This window comes from Peromyscus californicus, unplaced genomic scaffold (genome assembly GCF_007827085.1).
Source record: "Peromyscus californicus insignis strain IS unplaced genomic scaffold, ASM782708v3 Scaffold_17__1_contigs__length_78620276, whole genome shotgun sequence".
Lineage (NCBI taxonomy): Eukaryota > Metazoa > Chordata > Mammalia > Rodentia > Cricetidae > Peromyscus > Peromyscus californicus.
In genome coordinates, this window is record NW_026294469.1 from 33,819,181 (window position 1) to 33,843,300 (window position 24,120).

The 24,120-nt window shown below is 43.3% G+C and overlaps 1 protein-coding gene across 5 annotated transcripts in view; it reads right to left on the bottom strand.

Annotated features, from left to right (window-relative positions):
• Window positions 1-24,120, bottom strand: part of Mcc (MCC regulator of WNT signaling pathway) — a 373,270-nt gene that overhangs the window by 65,289 nt on the left and 283,861 nt on the right. For all 5 annotated transcript variants that reach the window (XM_052742119.1, XM_052742121.1, XM_052742120.1 and 2 more), the window contains one exon: window positions 13,960-14,102. In XM_052742119.1, the coding sequence (XP_052598079.1) occupies window positions 13,960-14,102 (143 nt within the window). The remainder of the gene's footprint in view (window positions 1-13,959; window positions 14,103-24,120) is intronic.

The window sequence follows — 24,120 nt, forward strand, 5'->3', positions numbered from 1 at the left end:
AAGGGACTTTGATCTTCCTCATCACGGCATCTCAAAATAGAACAGGGGAGGCAATCAGAAACAATTTTAAAAGAGTAAAAATCAGCACTAACGACGCGGTTTGAGTCAGCAACACAGAGAAACAAGACTTTGTCAGCACTAGGATACTTTACGTGGGCCGTAAGCTTTTCTTCATTATGCACAGGAGATGCTGACAGCGGTGGAGGGGAGGGAGATACGCATCACAGTGGTTCACCTGGACAGGAAGGACAGGGGCTTAGCACCAAATCGAAGCGAAGGGGTCCAAGTGTGGAGCAGCCGATTCTGTTGACACATGGTCTAGTCCCTGAATGACCATTCACGCTCAGGTGCAGGTTCCCTGGTACCCAGAGCTGGACGAACACTCATTCCCAGATCTGTACATGCTTATCAGTAGGACTAAGAAAAAAAAAGGAGCTTATCGTCAGCCACTCCACACTCGGCTCGCCCAGGTCCACCTGATGGTGTGCGAGTCATGGCTGGATGTGTCGGCTGAACAGCTCTCAAGAGTACTCAGGTTCTCAAGGTGGCACCCGGGCTTTGGGGAACAGCAGGGAGAGCAGGGACGAGGGTCCTGTCAGTATTTCTCATCCTGTTGTCAGACAGTGGCTGAGCCCTGACCACAGTCTGCAAGCACAGTTCCTCCATGAACGAGAGACTCTTCTCAGTTCTGATAGGCTCACAAATGCGCGATGGCCACACTAAAGTCCTTCTCTCGGGGACCTGCCACCAGCCTGGCAATGTTCTCCCTAAGGAGCACAGTGTCACACGGGACAGTCAGAAGAATGGCGGAAGAGGGACATTTGAGCGGGCATACAGAACCTGATATACTGGTGTGTACCGGAAAGCCCAGCCCGGGAGAGGCAGCGATAGAAGGTCTTCTTCAGCTGTGTCGTGTGTTTGAGGCAGTCTAGAGTACATGAGACCCAACATTCAAATAAATAAATATACTCAAATTAGTCTGTGTCCCTCTGTTCTAAAAGGAGAGCTACAGGGGTTTTGGATTTTTTGATTTGTTTGTTCATTTGATCTTAGGAAAGCAAATAGGTACCTGCTAGGTGATGAGTTTGTTATTGATCTGTACTCCACTAATTATCTACTGATGTGCCACTGAACTCTGTCATTGTGCTCCATTTGGAGATGAAGGGACGACAAGGTGGTCAGGCTACCATGAACAGATGTGGGATGTTGGGGTGAGGCGCTGTCACCAAGCATCTGTCCTTCACCATCACTCATTTATCAGTACTGCTCCAGACAGGGCGGATGGGAGCTGGTCGCACATTCTTCCAAATATTCACCTATCATAATTACAAACTTCTTCATTTGGTACAATCCCACCCCAGCCAGAAACTGGACCTTTGATACCAAAGGCTGAGGTAGCTAAATCCTGCGTGAAAAGATAACAACTGTAACAGTAAGGTGTTTCAGACAGAGCAGAAGGTCCTTCAGTGAGGTTCCATTCACAATAAAACAGAAGAAAAGTGAGCACTCCTCGAAGTTCAACAAATGTGTGTGACACTCATATCTTCAGTCTCATCAGTGAGGTTGGCAAGAGGCCTCTCTCAAAGGACCCATCTAGGCTTGAGGACTTTAGTTCACTCACCCAAGGTATATGGGGTTGGTAGGAGAGCAAGAACCATGACAGAAGCTTTCTATGGTTAAGACCATGTCACCAACTACTACAACCAGAATAGGCATCTATGGGCATACAACCACAAGCCTGTACACTGACTTCCTAGTTGCAGCCAGAAGAGTCAACAGAGAGCAAATGAATGGGGAATATTAACTATGAAAGAACTCTGAGAAAATAAAGGGTCTGTATGCTAATTCCAGGACTAGAATGTGAATAGACTTTAAAAACATTATGTCACATGGAATAAGACAAGGGCAATGATTCTACTTTCGTGAGATATTTAGAAGAAGCAAATGCATAGAAACAGAGAGCAGAATAGAGCTTGGGAAGGATATATTGAGCAGTTACTGTTTGGTGTGTGCAGGATTTAGGGAATACAAAGGATAGTGGTGGTGGTCATAAAACTATGGATGCACTTACAACCCCTGAACTGTTCACTTAAAAGTGTTTACCATGCTATATATTATGACATATATATATATATATATATATATATATATATATATCCACAACAAAAATAATAAACATCCATCAGAACATATACTGGGAACACAAAAGCTAACAAGCGTGCAGGAAATAGAAAACATCACCTTCAAGTTTATGCTTGGTTCATTAAAAACTTCTGGGGTGGTGTGGAGGAACAAGATAAAAAGATACAGGAAACCTCAGCCAACTGATGAGAGTTACTGACTTGTTAATACTCCAGGCCACACGTAAGGTACCTCCAGCAAAGGGCGGCACAGAGGGAACTTCAGCCATGCTAAGCTTCCTTCTACAGAGAAGGTGAGGTGATGGCCCTGCGCTACCTCTGTGAGACGGGAGGCCCTCTGTATACGCATTCTTTCACACAACTTCTTTATACCATTCCTTAAAGGAAAAAAGCTCGAGGTAGCTTTTGACAAGTCGCTACAAATAACAGCAGAGCACAGCCAGCGGGAATAGGGCAGACTTTGGAAGCGAATCCAGAACAGCACAGCTGCAGGGGATGATTTTGTCTGTTTAGCCCTGAGCTTTCTGGCTGCCAGAGAAAGAGTGAATTAGCTCCTGTCAGTAGGGAGGAAGCATTCCAGTTTCACAAGAGAAACTACGTGTGTTTGGCTATAGAGCTGAAAGAAGTTAGGCACATGGACTTCATATGTATCATGATGTAATGGGGCCGTGTCTCCCAATCAGTGTCATACATATGCAGGTCTCACAGCTTCTTTTTATGCTAACCTTCAATGGGGAGCGTCTCAGAAGAGCTAAGCTCAGACAATCTAAGTGTTTGGCCCTCTGATATTTAATTTTCTGTAACAGTGAAACAGAACAAGAAAGAAGAAACAGGGCTGACCCCCCTTTGGACTAGAGGGGGCCAACCAGGCAGTAGCAGCCAACGATGTGTCTATATACCTGGCCAGCTTCGGGGTCTGGAACATTTCTTTTTTTTTTTTTTTTTTTTTTTAGATTTAGAAGTGGGTTTTGATTCATTGTTACCATTCAAAGTTCACTATAATTTATATTTGTATTTATACAATTTACACAATTTCTTCTTGGAATATTGGGTCTGTAACTGCTAGACCCGGCATAGCGACCACCAGAGCGGTCAACCCCTCAGATCTGGTGTGTCCACGGTGCTGAGCGTGCATGGCTGCCCACCTCTGTTGGGGTCTGAAGCTCCTCCTATATCTATCTAAATGTAACTTCCCCTAGACAGATTCTGGTAGCAACTGGAGACCCAGTAGTCAGGTTCTATTTTCCCGAGGATCTAGGGTAGGTGTTTTCATCCTGTGGGTCACGATCCCTTAGGAGTCCAAATGACCCTTTCATAGGGGTTGCCTAAGACCATCAGAAAACACAGATATTTATATTGTGGTTCATAACAGTAGCAACATTACAGTTATGAAATGGCAACAAAAAAAGTTTATGGTTGAGAATCATCGCAACATGAGGAGTTGATTAAAAGGTCGAGGATTAGGAAGGCTGAGAATCACTGATTTGGGGACTTAAGCTTGCTTTGTCACTGTTTAGCAAAGGGCCATATAGCTTGGAGATCTGACAAGAATGGAAGAGACCATCCCCCTCACCAACCTTCTCTCCTGGTTAGACACTTCCTGCTGTGTGACTATGGCTTCTTTCTCTCTCAGAACCACTGGGAAAATCCTAACCCACATAAACGGATTCAATGTTAAAAACACTTCCCTAGTCTTCTGAATTTCAAGTAGTCTTTCCTTTTCTAACATTAATCTGTTTCCAAACAAGATTCCAGATGAAGAATCTATACATTTCTGAGGTTCTATATTTGCCTCACAGTTAGTGTTCAGGTATTTATTTAGTGTAGAAGTACCTTGTTTCTCTTTCCTTTGGGTCTTTTATTAAAGCTTTGCCCTGAAATCCCATTTTCTAAGAGGCATCTGATGGAGGCATCCCATTTCCCATTATCCCCTGTGCCCTGGAAGCAGAGATAGCTGTCACTCAACAATGTGTTTCTATATGCTCACAATGCTGAGCATGGAGGAGGCAGTTGATAAACAGTGGATAGGGTCAAAGTGTAAAATAAATGAAAGACTTGTTTAAGGTCAACTTTCAAAAGTATAGCATTTTTATCATCTACTTCTTAATCAAGTATCGCCAAATTTAAGACCTACCAAGTGACCTATTACAAATGGAAAAAGGCCTTCAATTAGGATCTCTGAGGTGAAAGCTTTCAGTGATGTAAGAGATATTAGCTACAGTGAACTTTAGGGGGATAAAAACACAGAAGTGGGTGCTGATATGCTAGGCTAGAACATGGGGACCCCTTCTATGAGTCTGCATGTTGCCCACATCTCTGTACTGACTGGCTACACATCATGCCTGGTATAGAGCAATTTAAGTGCATGAAATGGGACTAGGAATACTGCTTAAAATGTGAAAGGACATAGGTTCAATCCTTAGCACTACACAAAACAAGACAGAACAAAAACAAATAAAGAAGAAAAAAACCTGAAGGTTCTCTCAGCATCAATACAAACTTCGTGTAAAGAGGTGTGATGCTTCATTCTGGGGATGTGACAGTTCCAATCCTTCCACAGATCCAAAGCTAAAGCCAGGAGGTGATGTTTCCTTGCTATTGGTCCACAGACAAAACATACAACATAAAAATAATAGAATAGACTTCCAAGTCTGAATGGCAAGGAGAAGTCTCGGAGAGGAAAGGAGAAGTGTCCCCAGATATCTGCTTCAGCCCACACTGTGCCCACTGAAGACAAGAGGACTTACAAGAAGCATGTCTGGGCCAGGTGGTGGTGGCGCGTGCCTTTAATCTCAGTATTCGGAAGGCAGAGCCAGGCAGATCTCTGTGAGTTCAAGGCCAGTCTGGTCTACAGAGCGAGATCCAGGACAGGCACCAAAACTAAACAGAGAAACCTTGTCTTGAAAAACCAAAAAAGAAGCATGTCAACATAGTCTTAAAACATCTCAACACCACCAACAATGGAGCTGACACTAGGGGCTTCTTAAAGATGATGGGGACACACCATCACCCACATATGTTCTTGCAAAAAATTAACAAAACAAAAAAAAACCCTAACTTCTTATGTAATTAGAAAGCAATCACACCACCCAGAATAAGAGAGCATCGCACTAGTTTATAAAATATCAGCAACTTGTTCCAGAGTAAAGGAGGGAGTGCTGAGAGACACTGGCAGCAAACACAGCCTGTGAGTCTTTTTTTTTTTTTCTTTTTTTTTTTTTTTTTGGTTTTTTGAGACAGGGTTTCTCTGTGTAGCTTTGCACCTTTCCTGGTAGTCACTTGGTAGTCCAGGCTGGCCTCAAACTCACAGAGATCTGCCTGGCTCTGCCTCCCGAGTGCTGGGATTAAAGGCGTGCGCCACCACCACCCGGCCAGCCTGTGAGTCTTGACTGGATCTGGATTACACAACAAAAGACCCTCCTGTGACAGCTGGGGAAATCTAAATAAGGGCTAACACCCCTCGGTGGTTAATCTAGACTAAGAGTTCATGGGTGTTCATCTGACCATTTTTGTTAGATTTGATGCCTCTCAATAAAATGTTGGGGTGGAGTGGGGTACGGCAACATCCTCAACAAGAGAGCTGAAATAGTGTAAATACTCGAAGGTCTGGATTCAACACAGAATCACCACAAAGATCCCCTTTTTGACGTAGGGTAAAGTCCTGGCAAGTGTCCCTATCATAGGCAAAGGGGCGAAATGCAGGCACATCCAAGCTAGGGGTCTTGAGGACAGCAAGCTATTCCTACCCGTGCAACGTCTCACTTCTGTGTTTCTTTTCTCGGTGAAAAGGAGGCTGTATTGTTTCAGCAATCTTTTTCTAGCCTGAAATTTGTTTTCATATTTGCTGACATCTCTATAGATTTCTGACAGTTTGTTTCAAATGTGGTTGTAACTATGAAGGCATAAAGATCATCAAACATCAGCTGCATGCAGCCTCCCTCCACAGTGGGCCAGCCCAGCTGTTCTAGGTGCCTCTTCTAGGTCCTTCCTCTGCCGTAGATTATGTATATCCCCAACCTCTGGTATGAAAACACTGGCAATACCTCCTGGAAAGCAAGGCTCTGGTGACGTATACGTGAAAGACGGCTCCAATTCACATTTCACTGTTTTATGTAAGAACCAATCACCTAAATAGCATAGCTGAAAAGGAACGTAACCCCCAGCATTGCAGAGGGTGTGCATGTGGTAGGGCATGGACCTCTGGGGTAGCAAGAGGTAAAGTTTTGGCCATCTAAAAGATAAGCCTTCTGGAGTAACTCAGGTCTAAGAAGTAACTCTGAAGACCCGAACACACGTTCAGAGATGAACTGCAGCCCCTCCACCCTCACTGTGCCTGCAAGGTCCTCTGCTACGGTCACAGGTCCCTGTGCTGGTCTATAATCATATCCATCCACTCCCATGCCAAGACAGCCCAAAGAGTCCTCTCTCAGCACTGATCACCCATGGCAGCTCCAGAGCCCTGCTCAAAGAGTGTGTGGGAGTGTGTGTGTGTGTGTGTGTGTGTGTGTGTGTGTGTGTATTTATACACACACAAGCTCTATCAAGCAAGCATCAGCAATATAAAATACTTTCTTAGAGCAATCCTACTCCCCACCATGGCTGGAGGAGCCTGGATTTTGTTTCCAGTATAGACTAAACAGGCTTTCAAAGCCTGGTCTGGTTTTAAGGCAAAATATGTCATGAGTTTCAACCAAGGAAAACATAAATCAACCTTAGGAGATGTGGTCTGTTTAGAAAACAAAGAATGCTTATTACAATAAAAGAGGAATTCATAACCTCAACAACAGTGGGAGCTGGTCCTGAGTAAACTTTGAAGATCAGTCCCTTTCCCATTCTACTCATTCACATCCATATCTCTTCAGGAGGCTGAAAATTTACTGACCAATAGCATGTGAGAGAAACACAGCACACTAAGGCAGAATAATGGCCTTCCCTGTTTTCAACTGTATTTACCACAAGGAAAAGTCTAGAGAGATTTCTGGTAGCCACTTAAGTTACTCAGCCCTGCTAACATTTCTACACAGTTTTATTTTATTTTTATTGTACGTGTACGGATGTTTTGCTTTGCTTGTATGTCTGTGTACCATGTGCATGCCTGGTACCTGCAGGGGTCAGAAGAGGGTGTTGGACCCCCTCCAAGTGGAGTTACAGACGGTTGTGAGCCAGCATGTGGGTGAAAATCAAACCCAGGTCCTTTAAAAGAACAACAAATGCTCTTAACCTCTGAACCAACTCTCCAGTCCCTTATACCCAGTTCTTAATTGACCAGGTTCTGGTCTCTGGGGAAAAGGTCCCCTTGGTAAGGCGTCCACTGAATCAGTGTTCAAAGCCATGCTTAAGACTTGAACCTCAGAGTGACCCTCACTGCAAACCTCCTGGGAGAAATTAAGTTGCTCAAAATAATTAAAAAGAAGAAGATGTGGCAGGCAAGATTCAATCCTGTTACATCAACTAATCAGACTGCAACTGTACTCCAGCCTAGCACTGCCGTCCTGGGAGCCGGTTTCTCAAAGCTTCCAAGCAAGTTACAGACGGATCTCATTGCTGAGGGAAGACGGGCGACCCAGCCACCCCAGGAAACACAGTTCTCTAGAGTGTCCTTAGGGTTGTAAAGGCTGCCTTTGGAAGAGTCCTCGTGCTGGCCCCTGCACCTTGACACTTTCAAACATTTTTTTTTTCTTTTTTGAAGCCATTAGGCCTCACCAGCCAGCCAGCCAGCCAGGAAAATCTGACTTTTACATTCAACACATGTCATGGTTGCAGTCCTGCCAAAAAGCCAGGTTTCGTGTGTAAAAATTCCTCTTTGGCTGGCCTCCAAAAATGACTCCCACTGAGGGAAACTACCACTGGTCAATCACAGCAGCAAGCAAGGTTTCCTGTGTGAACAGCGATGAACTGCAGGGATGGACCCATCTCCCACTAGACTCAAAAGAGCTCTCCAGATCCTAACCCAGAACAGCCCTCACTAGTCACTCACACAAGGTCAATCTGATCGGAGACATTGTTTTGAAGCAATGCTTCCAGTGAGGCTTGGTAGTCCCATTACTGAAGCCAGTAGAAGAGCATGTGGAGGAAACACCACTCTGACACGGGGGATGCTGTGAGCCTGTGTGTGCACGTACACGAACACACACACACACACACACACACACACACACACACACACACACACACACACACGTGACCACACCGGGCGTGGCATGATCTGGCCTGTGAGTGCTGCTCCCCATCCTGAGATCAGCAACATCTCCTTCAATTACAAATGGAGCACAGTCAGGCCAGGTGCTCGTGATTACACAGCTGCTCCCATAATTCCCCCATCAGCACCAGAGACCTCAAAGGACTGACGGCAGGAAGCTGCAACAGCAACTGCAGGCATTGAACCGTCCAAAGAGGCACGCAGGAGCGGAGCCATTTACAGAGACCCGGTAACAACAAAAGCACCTCTCAGCTTGGACAAGTGGCTTGCCTTCCTGGCACTCTTTTATCCTTAGGCCTTCTTTCAAGCTGAGCACCGATCACAAGGGGTGGATGTAAAGACAACGACACCAAGCCTGTGATCTAAGCACATAAGCTGCTATATCCGTCTGCAAATTCCAGTGTGTTACTAGATACAGAAAAGGAGAATTCTACACTATGATTCCTACCTCGGTTCTGTTTAGTCATCTTTACTTTCAAAACAACCGTGTGACAGGGTTTGAAAGGAAATAATAGAATTGGCTTTCAACATACTGTGCCGGGGAACATTCTCCTTTACTCTGCGGCTGGGGTCTAAGCTGAAGTCTAAGTTGCTTGTTTGGTCCTCCAGTCCTAGGACAGTGCTCAAGAGCCATTGTCCAGAAGGGGCAGCCAGGCTCTGACAAGTGGTGTTGGAAAGGAAAGGAAAGGAAAGGAAAGGGAAGGAAAGGAAAGGAAAGGAAAGGAAAGGAAAGGAAAGGAAAGGAAAGGAAAGGAAAGGAAAGGAAAGGAAAGGAAAGGAAAGGAAAGGAAAAAGGAAAGGAAAAAGGAAAGGAAAAAGGAAAGGAAAAAGGAAAGGAAAAAGGAAAGGAAAAAGGAAAGGAAAAAAGGGGGTTTTGGACAGGGTAAACATATGACTTACTGTTATTGTTTTTGTGAACTAGCAAAAAAAAAAAAAGAAAAAAGAAAAAGAAAAAGAAAAAAAAAAACCATGCAGCAAAGTGCATCTAAAACCCAGCTTAAGAAACCTCTGGGTTCCTAATGCAGGTTCACAAATATAGAAACCATAATGAAATGGATGCTTTTTAATGATTTCCTATAATGGTGTTTATATATGGAAGCTTTTTACCCTATTGAAGCAATTTAATTGGAAAATGGCAAAGGAATAAGAGGCAGGCAGCCAGTTTCAATCAACAAACAGGCTGACTATACTCTGCGCTGCAGTTTGATGAGCTCTGCCAAGTTGTCCCGTAAGTGCCTGCCTTCTTCGAGGACCCAAAAGAGAACCCTCTCATACCTGACTCCTCCTTAACCTCACCACTCCCATTCAATCCTCAAGTATCCACTCAGCCGCGGCTTCTGGGAAGTTTCCTTGCAGGGCCCCCACCTTGGAGGTCCTGACCCCACTGTGGGTCTCTTCTCTCGAACCATCCACATCCTCCAAAGACTTGTGACAAAGGATTGTATTCATTGCTACTCCGATATTTGATGTGTCCTTGGGCATCATTAGATTGGCATACAAGGTCGTCAAAATGCCTGCGCTGTTGTGTGAGACCTGCGTTCTTGTGTGAGACAACGACTGGCAATATGCAAGGGAATAAAAGCGAACAGCCTTTCCCCAGACAGTGCCAGGTGCTAGCAAGGGGGCGATGGCATGAGGAGTGATGTTGCAGACTCGAGAGGGGAACCGGAAATAGAGGAAGCTACATGTGTGTTGTAGCCAGGAGTGCTCCAGGAGAATAGACTGCTCACACACACCCCACACACCCGGGAGGGCAGGATCTGGTCAGGCTGGAGGAACTGGAAGAGACGGGGATTGTGAGCAGGGATGGGAGACAAACTGAGAGTAGAGAAGGAGTGTGATGGTAGGAGTTCTAGGTACCAGGGGACCCCCATGGTGAGGAGTCTGGATGTCAGCCCAGGTTTAAGAGATCTGAATGGGAGAGTGCAGCCATCTGATGGCAGAACCTGCCTTTCAGCCCCAGGACCTAAGAGAGCACACAGTGAGTTTGTAAGATGACTAAAGATTCTTCTGGGTAAGCAGAGAAGGCATGCTGACATTGGCGGAGGCCATGCCCCTTCAGAGCTGGGTACTGCCAGGAACGACTCTGTCGGTACGATTAACATACATTTCCAAGTGAGGTACAGGATGGAAGAAAGAATTTGAGATGAATGATGAGGGGAAATGGAGATGCCTCACTGTGCAGACAGACAGCTGCGGGCTCCTGCCTTGGGGAATCAGTACGACAGATGCTATGTCATGTCAGGCGCTCTGAGACGTCCCCCAGGAGTGAAGCCCACTGAAGGAGGTTTGTGCCTGCATTTCCCAAACTTAATTATGTGACTTTGTCAGACGATGGGTCATCTATTAATTTCATAAAATACAATTTGAGAGAAACAAATGTAGAGGTGAATGTAGGACTGGTCCTCTGCAGTTACAGAGACACTGTCAGCTGTCTGAATTTGTTTGGCTGCCTATGGCAGGAGTTGGAGTGCAGAATAAGAGGCTGCTGAGTCTAGACAATTGCAATGCTGATATGAACTTAGTGATGTGAGACTTTTGCCGAAGGGCTGGCCGGTAGCAGATGGCTGTGTGTGTTACAACGTCAAGTCTGGACCTTGGGTTCAGATGTATTAGCAGGAGACAGCCAGAAGCAAAGACCTGAACCCAGACTTCAGACTTTATCTTCCAACTACTAAGCCTGAAGCAGTCTTGTCATTCTTGTGCACACTGTTGTGAATCTTGTCTCATTTAGAGCACACCTCTCAATGACTGATGCAGCTAAATCCATCTTATGTGGCCTTCTCATCATGTCAGACTGCTGACCACTAATTCCCCATCAGATCTTACTTCCACGATACACCTTACCAACATCTTTGACAGACAGGCCAATGGCTTCATCATTCATTCCAATAGGCTCTTTTAACATTCGCCCACAAGCCAGGCCCTAGACTAGGAGATGAAACACCATACCACTGCCTAACAGAGGTTAGTGGGGTAGTCAGGCGAATAACAATATGATCTAAGTTTTCAATATTCTATAAGAAGGGAAAAAAAAATGCATCAACAAAGTCAGCACAGGCACTCATACCCTCTGAGGTTTTCTGAGAAGGTTCATTTACCCTGAAACTAATGGAAAGGAGCACCCCTGCCTCAGCCTCCTGCTGAGTGCTGCTGGCAGCTGGGGCCCCAAAGGCTCAGGCCCCAGCTGACTTGACTTATGCAGACATCCACTTCTGCTGTGTTGGTCACAACTCGATATCTCCTTAAACGTTTTCCGCATCCCAGACACTCTGCTTGACTTCTTAATCTCAATATCCACTGTATTCTTAAGTATCTCTAACTCGGGTATCTCAAGATACCTCCAATTCATGCCCAACAAAAGGCAAATGATCTCCACCTGTCTCTATCATTTCCTCCTGCAAAATAGAAAAAAAAAAATCTAAGAATAAAGTCACTCGGTCCTTCCCATCATGTTCCAACATTGATGAATGGCTTCACCGCCCACGCACTGTGCACACCAGAATCTTATGAGACATCCACATTCACATCTCTGTTTTTATCCCACTTCTAGTTTGTGGTAGTCTGAAAGAAAATGGTCCCCAAAGGGAGTGGCACTATTAGGAGGTGTGTCCTTGTTGGAGGAGGTGTGGTCTTGTTGGAGGAAGTGTGTCACTGTGGAGGTGGGCTTTGAGGTCTCATATATGCTCAAGCCACACCCAGTCAGTTCACTTCCTGTTGCCTGCAAGTCAAAATGTAGGACACTTGGCTACTTTTCCAGTTCCATGGCTACCGGCACACCACCAGGTCCTTCCATGATGATAATGGACTGAACCTCTGAACTGTATACCACCGAATTACATGTTTTCGTTTGTAAGAATTGCCGTGGTCATAGTATCTCTTCACAGCAATAGAAACCCTCAGACACAGTTCTTGAGCAATTTTTTCCTATTATCTTACCTTTTCTATACCCGTCTTCTTTTTTACATCTCAACTGTCAGTATATAATTCCTAGCAACAATTTGGCTTGCCTAGACTTTCCTAATGGTTTCTTTTTGTTTGCTTGTTCGGTTTGGTTTGGTTTGGTCTGGTCTGGTTTTGGTTTTTTTGAGACAGGGTTTCTCTGTGTACCTTTGGAGCCCTTTCTGGAACTCGCTCTGTAGCCCAGGCTGGCCTCGAACTCACAGACATCCGCCTGCCTTTCTAATGATTTCTTGACTAGTTTCTCCAACACACTCTTGATCTATGGATTTGCTTTCCACACTATGGAGCGATTTACAATGCAATTGATCATCTCATGTATCCCCACACTGTTAAATCTTTCAGCAACTTCTTATTCTTTTGAGTAAAGATTTGAACATGTTCTATAAGACTCTGAATGACCTGGCTCCTCCCTACCTCTCCAGCCTTCATCTTCGCATCACAACAATTCTTCACCTTCTTGAATACATTCCCCATCCTCACTAAACACCCTCACTTCCTCTTTAACCTGCTTAATTGACCCAGATTCTCTGGATCTTAGTTCACATGCTACTTCCTAGAACAAGGACTTCCTAGAACTTTGACTAAATCAAGTTTCTTTGGTATTCTCACCATGATTCATGATGTTATAGCACTTATGTGGATGTATAATTAAACATATGTACAATAGTCAATTAAAAAAAAAGTCAATTGCTTTCCAACTCAATTTCTAGTTCCATGAAAACTCAATTTACTTCTCATCCTTCTCCTGGCTCTTCCTCCAACTCTTCACTACCCGTGAACATCTGTCTCCAAAGACATGGAATGTTACACTCTTCTGACTTCACACCCATTGAATCACAGAGCTCACTTGGCTCAGACAACTTCAAATACTCAACATCAGTCTGTCTCAAGAATCCAACAGGCATTCCAAAGCAAACCAATGATTTACAACATTTCAACTCTGACTTTCATGCTATTTGGCAAGAATAAACAAAGTTCATAAAACAACAATATCACCCTACTGCTTTCCTACTTCGATTTCTAAAAGGCTTTAGAATCTAATTCCAAAACCCAATAATAGGCCATGACCTGCAGTTTAAAATACTGTGCATCAGATACCTCCACTCAGCTATTTCTCTACTAGTTCAAACATAATATTAACTATTTCCCAATTTGTTTCTCAATCAAACTTCTCACCAAGAAATACAATCATCCTCTTAGTCATTTGGATCAATGTGCTGAAGACATTTTAGATTCCTCCTACTTACACCACAGTTGCTAAAACCCTCTTGGCTTCTTATACTGCAAAGCTCTGCCACCCATTCCATCCTTTCTACTCCCACTCTCCAGCTCTGAAGGAACTGTAACTAGGAACACCACAACAGTCTTTTAACACAGTTTCCTGCTCCTAGAATTTTCAAACAGGAGTGGATTATTATGAAGATGATTTCTTCTTAATTTGAATCATATTCCCATCAAAAAAGAATGCTAACTCAGCTCTCTAGTTCACTGTGGCCAATAGGGTAGTCAACAAAGGATTAAAACGAATGTGTTTTCATCTACTCACTAAACTCCTCGAATAATTAAATTTTAACTCAGGCTGACTTATGTTTCTAAGATTCTTTTTGCAACCCAGAAGCCAAAATCCTGCTTGGCAGGAGGCCTGGAAAGCCTCACCCATGTCAGCAGTGACCATAGTGGACTGGTTTTCAGGGATGGACACAGAGGTCTGGTCTTGGTCCATGCTTCTGGAGTCCTCGTTGACCTCTTGTTGACTCTGGCTGAGCTCTGACCGCAGTTCTGAGTATTCATCTTCCTCCCTGCAAAAAAAAGGAGTCAGCCACCATTGAGAGAGGATGTACAGTGAGTCCTTGGAAAATATACTTTGTAAGGAAGAAACAAGACATTCCAAAAGAAAACAGTTTTCTTCTCCAGGTGGCAGGCACTGGGATTCCTTTCAGGCCAGACAGATGGTCATATCTAAAATGATATAGTATGTGAAACTTCAATGTTTCTTGTACATCCACAGTTATGTGCACCCACAGTTATGTCCAACAACAAGACTTATGCATCAGCCTATGAGAAACATTTCACTTCAAGGATTTCCTGAAGAGGTTAGAACTCTTCATCCCCCTGAAATTATGAGGTAATAAGGAACAAAGTCTACTAACATTGAGACTACAGTGAATAAAACAATGAAGAATAGATAAACTGCAAATTACACACCCTCAAATGGAGGAGGGTCTCAATGGGGACTTCCTTTCTAGAACTTGACATAGGGAGGTGATAAGCTACTGAGAAGCTTCCTATGTCCAGCTCAAACTAGACCTCTGGGTGGACAGATTGGCATATCTAAGAAATACCTTGCTTATATTCCCCAAAAGAGAAGAGTGAGAAGTACCGGTGGCCATGTCAGAGGAACAGCAGGTGGCAATGGAAGTTCAAGCTGTCAGCCACCAGGAGGTGAATCCCAGATGGGTCAATCTCCAGTAGGCAAAGCCACAAGGCAACGAACAGACTCTAGAATGTCTTTTGCTTCTCCTGTGCTCTTACATGTTTGCTGCTGCCATCTTTCTCTAGTATCTGGCATGGTGTGAATGGGAGTGGGGAGATCCCCACTGCCTATAATGTAGTGTGTTTATCTCATGGAAACATCCCATTCTACTGGGCATTTTTATCTGTGGATTATTATGAAGATGATTTCTTCCTAAGTTGTATTGTCTGATTGATAATAATGTTAGTTTAAACCGAGTTTTGATGACAAAAAGTAAAACAAGGAAGTGTCACACAGCTAGAACACAATGTGCTTCTATTGAGGAGCTGTATAGACTGTAGTTTACATTAATGCTTAAGAAAAACAATTGAGTCCCAGTAGCCCAGCTAGTTTAAATTCCTTTAATCTTTTTTTTTTGTTTTTTTTTTGGGGGGGTTTTTTGTTTGTTTGTTTTGTTTTGTTTTGTTTTAAGACAGGGTCTCTCTGTATAACTTTGGCGCCTTTCCTGGAACTCACTCTGTAGCCGAGGCTGGCCTCAAACTCACAGAGATCGGCCTACCTCTGCTTCCTGAGTGCTGGAATTAAAGGCATGTGCCACCATCGCCCAGCAATTCTTTTAATCTTAATGTTGGGAGATGTGTTCAGAGGTTTTGGAGTGCATCATAGCTGAAACGAAGCTTTGAAAATAACTTAAAGTTACACCAAAATGTTTTTGATAAATAACTTTGAGGTGGAAAACCCAAGAAGATAATCTAAAGTTTCAGAAAGGCACATAGTTGAGTGACGACCTCTTTAAGGTCAAGGAACAAGAACAAAGTAGCCCAATTATCATTGCTGACATACTTTCCTTGCTAGGACTGGTTGATAACCAAAGGTGATGATTAATTCCTTGTATTCATTTTTGCCCTCAATCTCCTATATAAAAAACTATTAATGAGTGGGTATGCACCCTAAAGATTTAAAGTAGAGCTGACTGATTGTTTTTCATGTATAAAAGTTTAGGTTTGTGATTCCTTTAAGATTCCTGATAAGATTACCTTTCAAGATAAGTAATAGTGATTGGTTCTTTCTTTGTAACTGCAAAATGCAGCCTGCCAGTAAAAGAGTATCTTGCTTGCTTACACTGTTAATCTACAACAAGTTGCTTGGGTATGAATGTATGTGGGTTCTTGGGACAACTTGTTTTTCACCTGTAATACGTAAAACGTTTAATCATGTAAAAGATGTGGAAAACATGCTCCCCCCCACCCAACACTGGTATTCATTGTAATCATTCACTTGAACAATAGAATGTAACCACAATGTAACTTTTACATTACTTGAAAGATTTTGTTGGGGTATGTAATCTGTAAGGGAAAGAATAAAAAGCAGGAGAAGGAAAACATCAAGAGAGACAGAAGGGACATTTCTGGATAGAGATAAGAAAAGAGAATATAGAATACGGAAGAAAAATAAGAGAGAAATCAAGAGACTGTGTGTCTTTCCCCTTACTCCCTCAGATAAAAACGTCACAGTAGCCAACCCCATGAATTTCCCTTTGAGCCCTGCACTGTTGGAGGCTGACCTGGCCCACCACACCAGCCAGTGGTAGAGAAGGATGCACTGAAGGAGAAATTCCATCCAGTACCCCTTTCCCTTGATTTTCAACTTGCGTTTATGGATGGAAGACCACACTGAAACATGGCTGCTTCACTTCCGTGTGTTCACCCTATCTTGTCTAGCCCTTCATGGTTAGTCAACCTCTGAGTTATGCTATTAGCAAACAGGAAAGCTTCTAAATGGAAGGCGCATCTCCAAGCGCCTGCCTCCTCAGGCCCTCCATATACCATCACCACATACACCACACATGCCATACCCAGACGTAGAGCAAAGAACAGAACTCTCTTGGAAGCACCTATTTTGCAAGTCAACCCAAAGAAGACATCATCAGGGGATTTCACTGTGGGTATAGAAAGCTCACTAGTGTCTAGTGAGGGAGAAGTCATCACTGAAGAAAGCTTAGAAGAGAAGAAATTCTCCTGCCTAACACTCAGTTTAAGCTGTCAGCAATCAGTGAGGGAATGGAGGGCACAAAATCTACAGTCCTGGGTTTTGAGTAGACCAAGATTGCGAGAGGCTTGGGAAAGAGGCAACTGGGGAGATAAATCTACATATCAGATAAGTGTGAATATCTCTCTGAAGTTCTTTGGTGTCTTAAAAAAAAAGCAATTTTTTTCTTAAGGGATTTATCTGTTTCATAAATGACCTCTGCTGTGTAAGGGGTATATGAAAACAACTCAGGAAACTAGGAAGACTTTTCAACAGTCAGCTGCGAAACCCCTGGCTTTATAAAATATGGATTAGAATGGGAGTAAAAGTAAAAATAAATACATGTTAATAAGCTATGATTGTTAATTATTTAGACATCAACAAAACTCACCAATAATTAGGTTTAGGCAAGAAAACAATTAAGGGTTCCTTCTTATCAGTCACCTTTGCTCTAGAGGTTAATTGTTTGTGAGCTGATCATCAGCTCTTCTTTTAGTCAGCGTTTAAAATTGGCCTGGCAGAGTCTGAACACATAGTTCCTGCCAGATCTGCTTTATAGCAAATTACTTCCTGGGATTAGTAGGAATAACTTCATAAAGGAGTGGGTAAGGAGAGGGTGTGAGAAAGAAAACATGAGGATGGAAATATCCCCTCTGGGGTGAGTGGGAAGGAGAATGATATCATATTTGTAATGTCACCTGGGACTGGAGGGTTTTCATGTCATAAAATGCAAACTAAGGATTCCATTCAAGTCATTGGAACACCAAGATGAACCCAGAGCTCACCAGCAAATGCAGCAATCAGGTATGTTAGTGACCACATCCAGTTTTTCTTTTTCTTTTCTTTTCTTTTTTTTTTTTTTCCAAAATGGTGCTGGGATCCAAAGTCAATCATCAGGATTGCACAGCAAGTGCTTTTACCCACTAGGCTACCTTCCTGTCCCTATACAGTAACCTATAATCTTGTGGCAGATCATTTCTTTGAGGTAGAGATGTCTCCTCCTTTAAATCCATTGGTAACTCTAGGGATAAAAAATATGAGCAAATTCCCCAAAGTGACTGTGTTTACCCACAAAAATGAAAGTTTAGATAAACTGGTCATCTGTAGAGTAGATGGTTCCTAAAATGGAATTACCAAGTCTCAAGTGTTTGTCCTTGGGGTGTAAAGGATCATGTCACAGTGTTCTAAATGCCCACAGCTCTGTGCACTCATTAGCATCTGCAAAGTGCTTCAAAAGACTTTGTTTAGACTTGTTATCATTAACACTTACTTCCAGCTGTATCATTAAATAAAACAAAGTCTCCTAGGGCGGTAGGCTCTAGAGCATGCACACACAGCTATGGTGGTATTTTATTTGTACTGAAATGTGATTTTAATTGTATGTTAATAAATAAAGTTGCCTGGGGGTCAGAGCTATTAGAGCCATAGCAAAAGCTGGGCATTGGTGGTGCATGCCTTTAATCCCAGCACTTGGTAGGCAGAGCTAGGTAGATCTCTGTGTGTTCAAGGATACAGCCAGCATTGGAGACACACGCCTTTAATCTCAATACCAACCATAGAAGAACTGGAGGTCTATATAGACAGGCAGTGATGAAGCAGTCATGTGGTTAGTTTTACAACCAATGAGAAGGCAGAACAGAAAGTCTATATAAAGACAAGCAGACAGGAAGTAGGTCTGTTTCGGAGAGGTCTCTTGGTTGAAGAGACTAGCTGCAGCAGGCAGGTAAGGCTCTTAGCTCTGATCTCTTGGCTTTCGTCTTTGCATTGGCTCTGTGTTTCTTATTTAATAAGATAATTTGTTACATCTACACACAGCCACATGATGATCACCAGTGGCAGAAAAATCACTATGGAAGACACCTAAAGACCAGAAGAACCAGAATCGATATTTTAGAAATAGGATATCCAAAACTTGAGTATGTGGCATGACTTACACATTATGTAACTATGTTGCAGTGCAGCCTAATTCCCTAGTTTAGAACCAATGAAATAATCTTACACTGTGGCCTAAGGACTTGTTTTTTCTTGCTTTTAAAATGTCGTCTTGCTTCAGGGTAAAATTAGTTAGTCATAAAAGGGAAATGTTGACAAAAGTGTAGTTCTCCTGTGCTCTAGACTTGGAGCTGGAGTTTCTAGGCACTCAAGAATGTTGTGAGATATGACATCACAAACTAACTTCATGCACATCCATCACTGCCGTGAAGTTGAAACAAATTGGAAGGTGGCCTGGGTGGCTGCTCATTGGCTTTGGTGGCTGTCATTCAGTTGTAGTTATTAAACCCATCCCACTTGATCTGACAGGTTTTCCAGTTTTTTAATTGATTCACATGCTATCTTTCTTACAATGAAAGGCAGAACTTTCTGAAATGGCTGATGTAGGAAAGAAATGTATTCCTCTGAATTCTCTTAAAAGAATCTATTGCAGGAGGTAGGTGTTGGGGTAAAGTGTGACTTTCTGGACTTTGTCTCCTATTTCCCATACAGCAGAGAGGAAGACAAAGCTTGTCTATGAGATTTCAGGTGAGCAACTGAACAAAATAAATATTCTTCTATAGATACAATATTTATGTATTTATTTATTTATTTTAGTTTTTTGAGACAAGGTTTCTCTGTGTAGCCCTGGCTGTCCTGGAACTAGCTCTGGAGACCAGACTGGTCTTAAACTCACAGAGATCCACCTACCTCTGAAGGTGTGCACCACCACCGCCCAGAACAGTGTTCCATTCTTATCTTAAGATTGGATAAAATAACCACAAAGAAGGACTTACAGGTACTTGGCAGGGCTTATGTCAGCACACAGGAAGACATGGGGAGAGAAACAGAATCTTTCTGGGGTTTATTTTACTTTTTAGACTGTCAATCAATTGCAACAACACATTTTGTGAGGGGTAAAGTTAAAGAGGTCTTGATCCCTGTTTGAGATGCAGCATGTGGTTACCATGTGGGCTGAATGATCAGGAAGGAAAGCGGGGTCCTGGCACAGCCCTGAAATCCTAGAGGTCAGATGACATTGCAGGAGCCAGATCCATCAGACACTGCCTTGATCCCGAGGGAGGGGCCTCCTGCAGAGAGGCTCAGATGCAAAGATCACAGAGACGAGGGCTTGGTGGTTTGGGGTGCTGCCAGTCAAGATGTAAGGTACCAGCCAGAGAGACCCATCGTGTGACCCAAGGTTGAGAACAGAACTCCTAGAGGAGGGCAAGGTTCAGGACATGCAGGGTTCTCTATGGTAAAGGAGACCATCCATAAGGAATAGAGATGCATGGGCCAACGCTATAGAAAGAGACCCAAAGCAAGAAAGGCCACTTAGATATTTTAGTTAGAAAGTCAAGAGTGGCTGCGCATGGTGAGGCACACCTGGAATACCTACCCAGGAGAGGCCAAAACAATGGGGTCTTAAACTGGAGGCCAGCTCTTAGTGTCAGGGTCAGTGGGCACCTAGAATGTAAGGAGATGAGCAAACCAGGAAGCAGCATTCATTCCTCTGTGGTTTCCGCTTCAAGCTCCTGCCTTGAGTTCCTCCCTTGGGCTTGCCTTGATGGTGAAAATGCAAGATGAAATAAAACTTTTCTTCCCCAAGTTGCTTTTGGTGTTTATCACGGCAACAGAAAGCAAACCAGAATAACCAGCTTGGGCTATATCGCTAGATGCTATCTCCGAAAACCAACCAACCAACCAACCAACCAATGAAAACTGTTGGTCTGGCATGGGAGGCCATGTGCATAGCATCCGTGGGGGCTCTGGGTTCTATCTCTAGCATCACAAAAGGGAACAGGGAAGGAGGGAAGGGAAGGGGAAAGAGCAGGAAGGGGCAGGAGGAGATTTGGGAGAAAGAGAAATCACTAGCACTTATGCGGCTCAAGTGGCCAAAACAAAATAGCACAGGCTGGGTGGCTTAAACGACAGAAATGTGTCTTCTCACAGTTCTAAAGGCTGGAAAGCCTGAAAGCCTTGCTAGCACGGTCACTTCCTGGAGGGGTCCTCTGCCTGGCTTGTGGAAGCTTGCCTTCCAGTTGTGTAATGGATTGGCATGGAGGGAGGCTGGGCATTCGTACCAGCTCTCTGGTGTCCCTTTTCATGGAGGCAAATCCTGCCGTGACAGCCCTACCCTCATGAGTTCATCTGACCCAAATCATCTCCCACAGGCCCATCTCTACACATCACACAGGTGACGACCGGATGAGGGAAGGTAGTTTTCAGTCCATAGGAAATGGGGCTGAGGGGAAAATTCTAATGAGTCTTTCTCTTTCCTGCCAGCCAGCTCCCAAATAATGACACGGAGACTTCTTATTAATTATGGAAGCTCGGCCTATAGCTTAGGCTTGTTCCTAACTAGCTCTTATAACTTAACCCATTTGTGTTACTCTATGTTCTATCACGTAGTGTTACCTCGCTTCCATCCTGCACCTCCTGTTTCTTTGCTGTGTCTCCTGTACCTGCATTCTCCTCCTCTTCCTTTCTCTCCCCAGAAATCCCTTCTATACCTCCTGCCTACCTACTGGCCATTCATTCAGCTTTTTATTACACCAATCTCAGCAAATACATCTTCAAAACAATGTACAAATATTCCACAACAGAAAACTGCCGGGGCAAGAAGACAGACAGCAGCAGCCAGCTCAGAGTGAACGGGAAACAAACCGAGAACATGGATGAGCCATGAGGGTTAGGAGGGAAGGGTTGGTGTTACAAGAACTGCTTATGGGAAAGAAAAGATCTCAGGCTCAATTTGCTTAGACATCATTCCTTTTCTTTTTTGGATCCAAAGCACACTATGGTCATATTTTTTTTTCATATTTTTGATCCCATTATAAAATCTCCACCAGTCAAACACCTTTTAAAAGGCACTCATAATACGCTGTGAAATGAAAAAGCACATATTATAAAACCGTTGTGTGCTGTGGGGTACTCATATGATCCAGTATGTTTAAAATACTCAACAGAAAATTGTCTGAAGGACATGTACACAAAATGTTCCATGTTTGTCTCTAGGAGATGAGATTTAGGGTACATCTGGCAGGGATCAGTTAGGAAAACAAACTGAACTAAAAGAGTCGAACAGACAGCAGCACTGCTTGCAGGCAGGTCTGTGCTTGCAAAGCCGGTTGAAGAACAACGGAGAAGACAGAGGTGGGTGGGTGGAGGCCCCGAGGAGCTGTCAGGTTGGTCACCCCAGCTCTGGTCCCCCAGAAACCAGGCACCTGTTGTTGCTGCTACATACCTGTCCGGAACTTCGTGTCTGGCCAGTCAAGGCAGACCCTTGTGTCTACACTGTATGTCTGCTGCCACTATCATGGTCTAGTGGGAATGATTAATGCCTCTACTTCCTCCCAGACCCTTCATTACCAGACTGAAAACTATCCAGAACACGGCTGGGAAGGGGGTCTGGGAAGTAGGCCCAGGCCCAGAATGCCTTTGATTTGGGGGAAATTGAGAAAGAACAGGGAACAGTACTTGGGCTAGGAGACAGTCATTACAGTCTACACTCGAGGACTGCTCAATGACCATCCAATAAGCCCTCCTGATCAGTTAAATTTCTCAACCACAACAGCATAGCAGCAACCTTCTGTAACTGTCCCTCTGGTCAATGGAATGAGTTCAGCTGCTCCTCAAAATGGGAGATCCACTACACCATCAGCTATCATATCTACTGTCAAGGGACCTCCTTGAGCCAATGGCAAACCTGACTAGACATTATCAAACCTAGCCACCAAATTACAAGTTTCACCAATTCACCACATACAAGTAGCAGAAAAATCAAGAGAAGAAACAAAATGCACATATACAAAACCAGAAAAATATGTCAACTTTAGCTATCTTCTCTACTGGTCATGAAGCTGGAGCTGTCATTATTAAAACTTCCTTTTTCTTTTTCCTAGGGAATCTGTTTATTTTGGTTTGGGCAGCAGCTCACTTAGTTAGATTTAGTTCTTTCCTTCTTTTTCTAAAGATTTATTTATTTTATGTGCACAAGTGTTTTGCCTGCATGTATGTGTATGTCCCTGGTGCCCATGGAGGCCAAAAACAGGTATCAGACTCCCCAGACTGGAGCTACTGGTGCTATGGACCACCATATAGGTTCTAGGAACCGAACTCATGTGCTTGCTCTGCAAGAGCAACAAATGCCCTGAACCACCAAGCCACATCTCCAGCCCAGAATCAGTGTTTTACCTAGTAAAGTATTCCAAAATCTTTATTCTTAGAAGGCCTACCCCTGTATTAGCGTGCTCTAATCTGTTAAACTGCTCACAATTTCTAGGCAATAGACTAGCAAATTCCAGGTTTCAGACACCATCCTTACTACCTTATGGCATAGTGGCAGCCCTACATCTCCCTCACGTGTTACTCTAGCCACTCTATGAGATTATATTATATTATATTATATTATATTATATTATATTATATTATATTATATTACATATTGTACATATATTATATATGTACATATTGTATTTGTATTATATATTATACATATTATATATTATATAATATATTAATATTGTCACTATAATATTGTATTACAACTACTTTTTCTTTGTAGTTCAATGGTATTCTAAGAAATATCAAATGCTAGCCTTTTCTGCCAAACAATATAAAACCTATTTAGTACAAGGGATTTAATTCTTCTTATCTCTTCCAGCTTGTAAGACTTTTATGCAAATCTTTTATCTCTTCCCTTACAGTCGTTGATGCAAATGTTTTAGTACCCAGTAAAACTTTTGTGCGCCTACCTCTTCTTCTTCCTTCCTTCATCTCCTTTGCTTTGACTCTTGTAAAACTAGCCAGTGTTGAAAGAGCATGAGGTTGGATCCCAGACAATGGGGAAAACACAGTTACCATCTGTACTGGAATAAAACCCAAGTGCATATCATGTCCCACGTGCTCGGGCTTGCCCACCCCGTTTGGGTTCTCACGCATCCCTTTTGTAAAAACAGTTGCCTTGCTGAGCTACTTCTGCTTTGTTCCATGTTTCTTGGTGAGACGCTGACACCAAGATTATTCTTTGTTTCTAAGAGCATGGATACTGCAAAGGGCCATGTGGTTAACTGTGGCACCATTATCATATTCTTTAGTAGGTGCATGTTCCCTTAACATAGGTCAACTAGGAGAGCTCCATGTTGCAAGGAAGAAAAGAAAACATTTTTGGTGTGGGTTTTTAGATGCATAACTAAGAAGAGAATTCAAAGTCCTATGAGGATGAAGACATATAAAATCCTTCCACTACTTTTTTTTTTGCTTTTTTTTTTTTTTTTTACTTATTTTTATGTTTATGAGTGCTCTGCCTACATGTACAACTTTATGCCAGAAGGAGACATCAA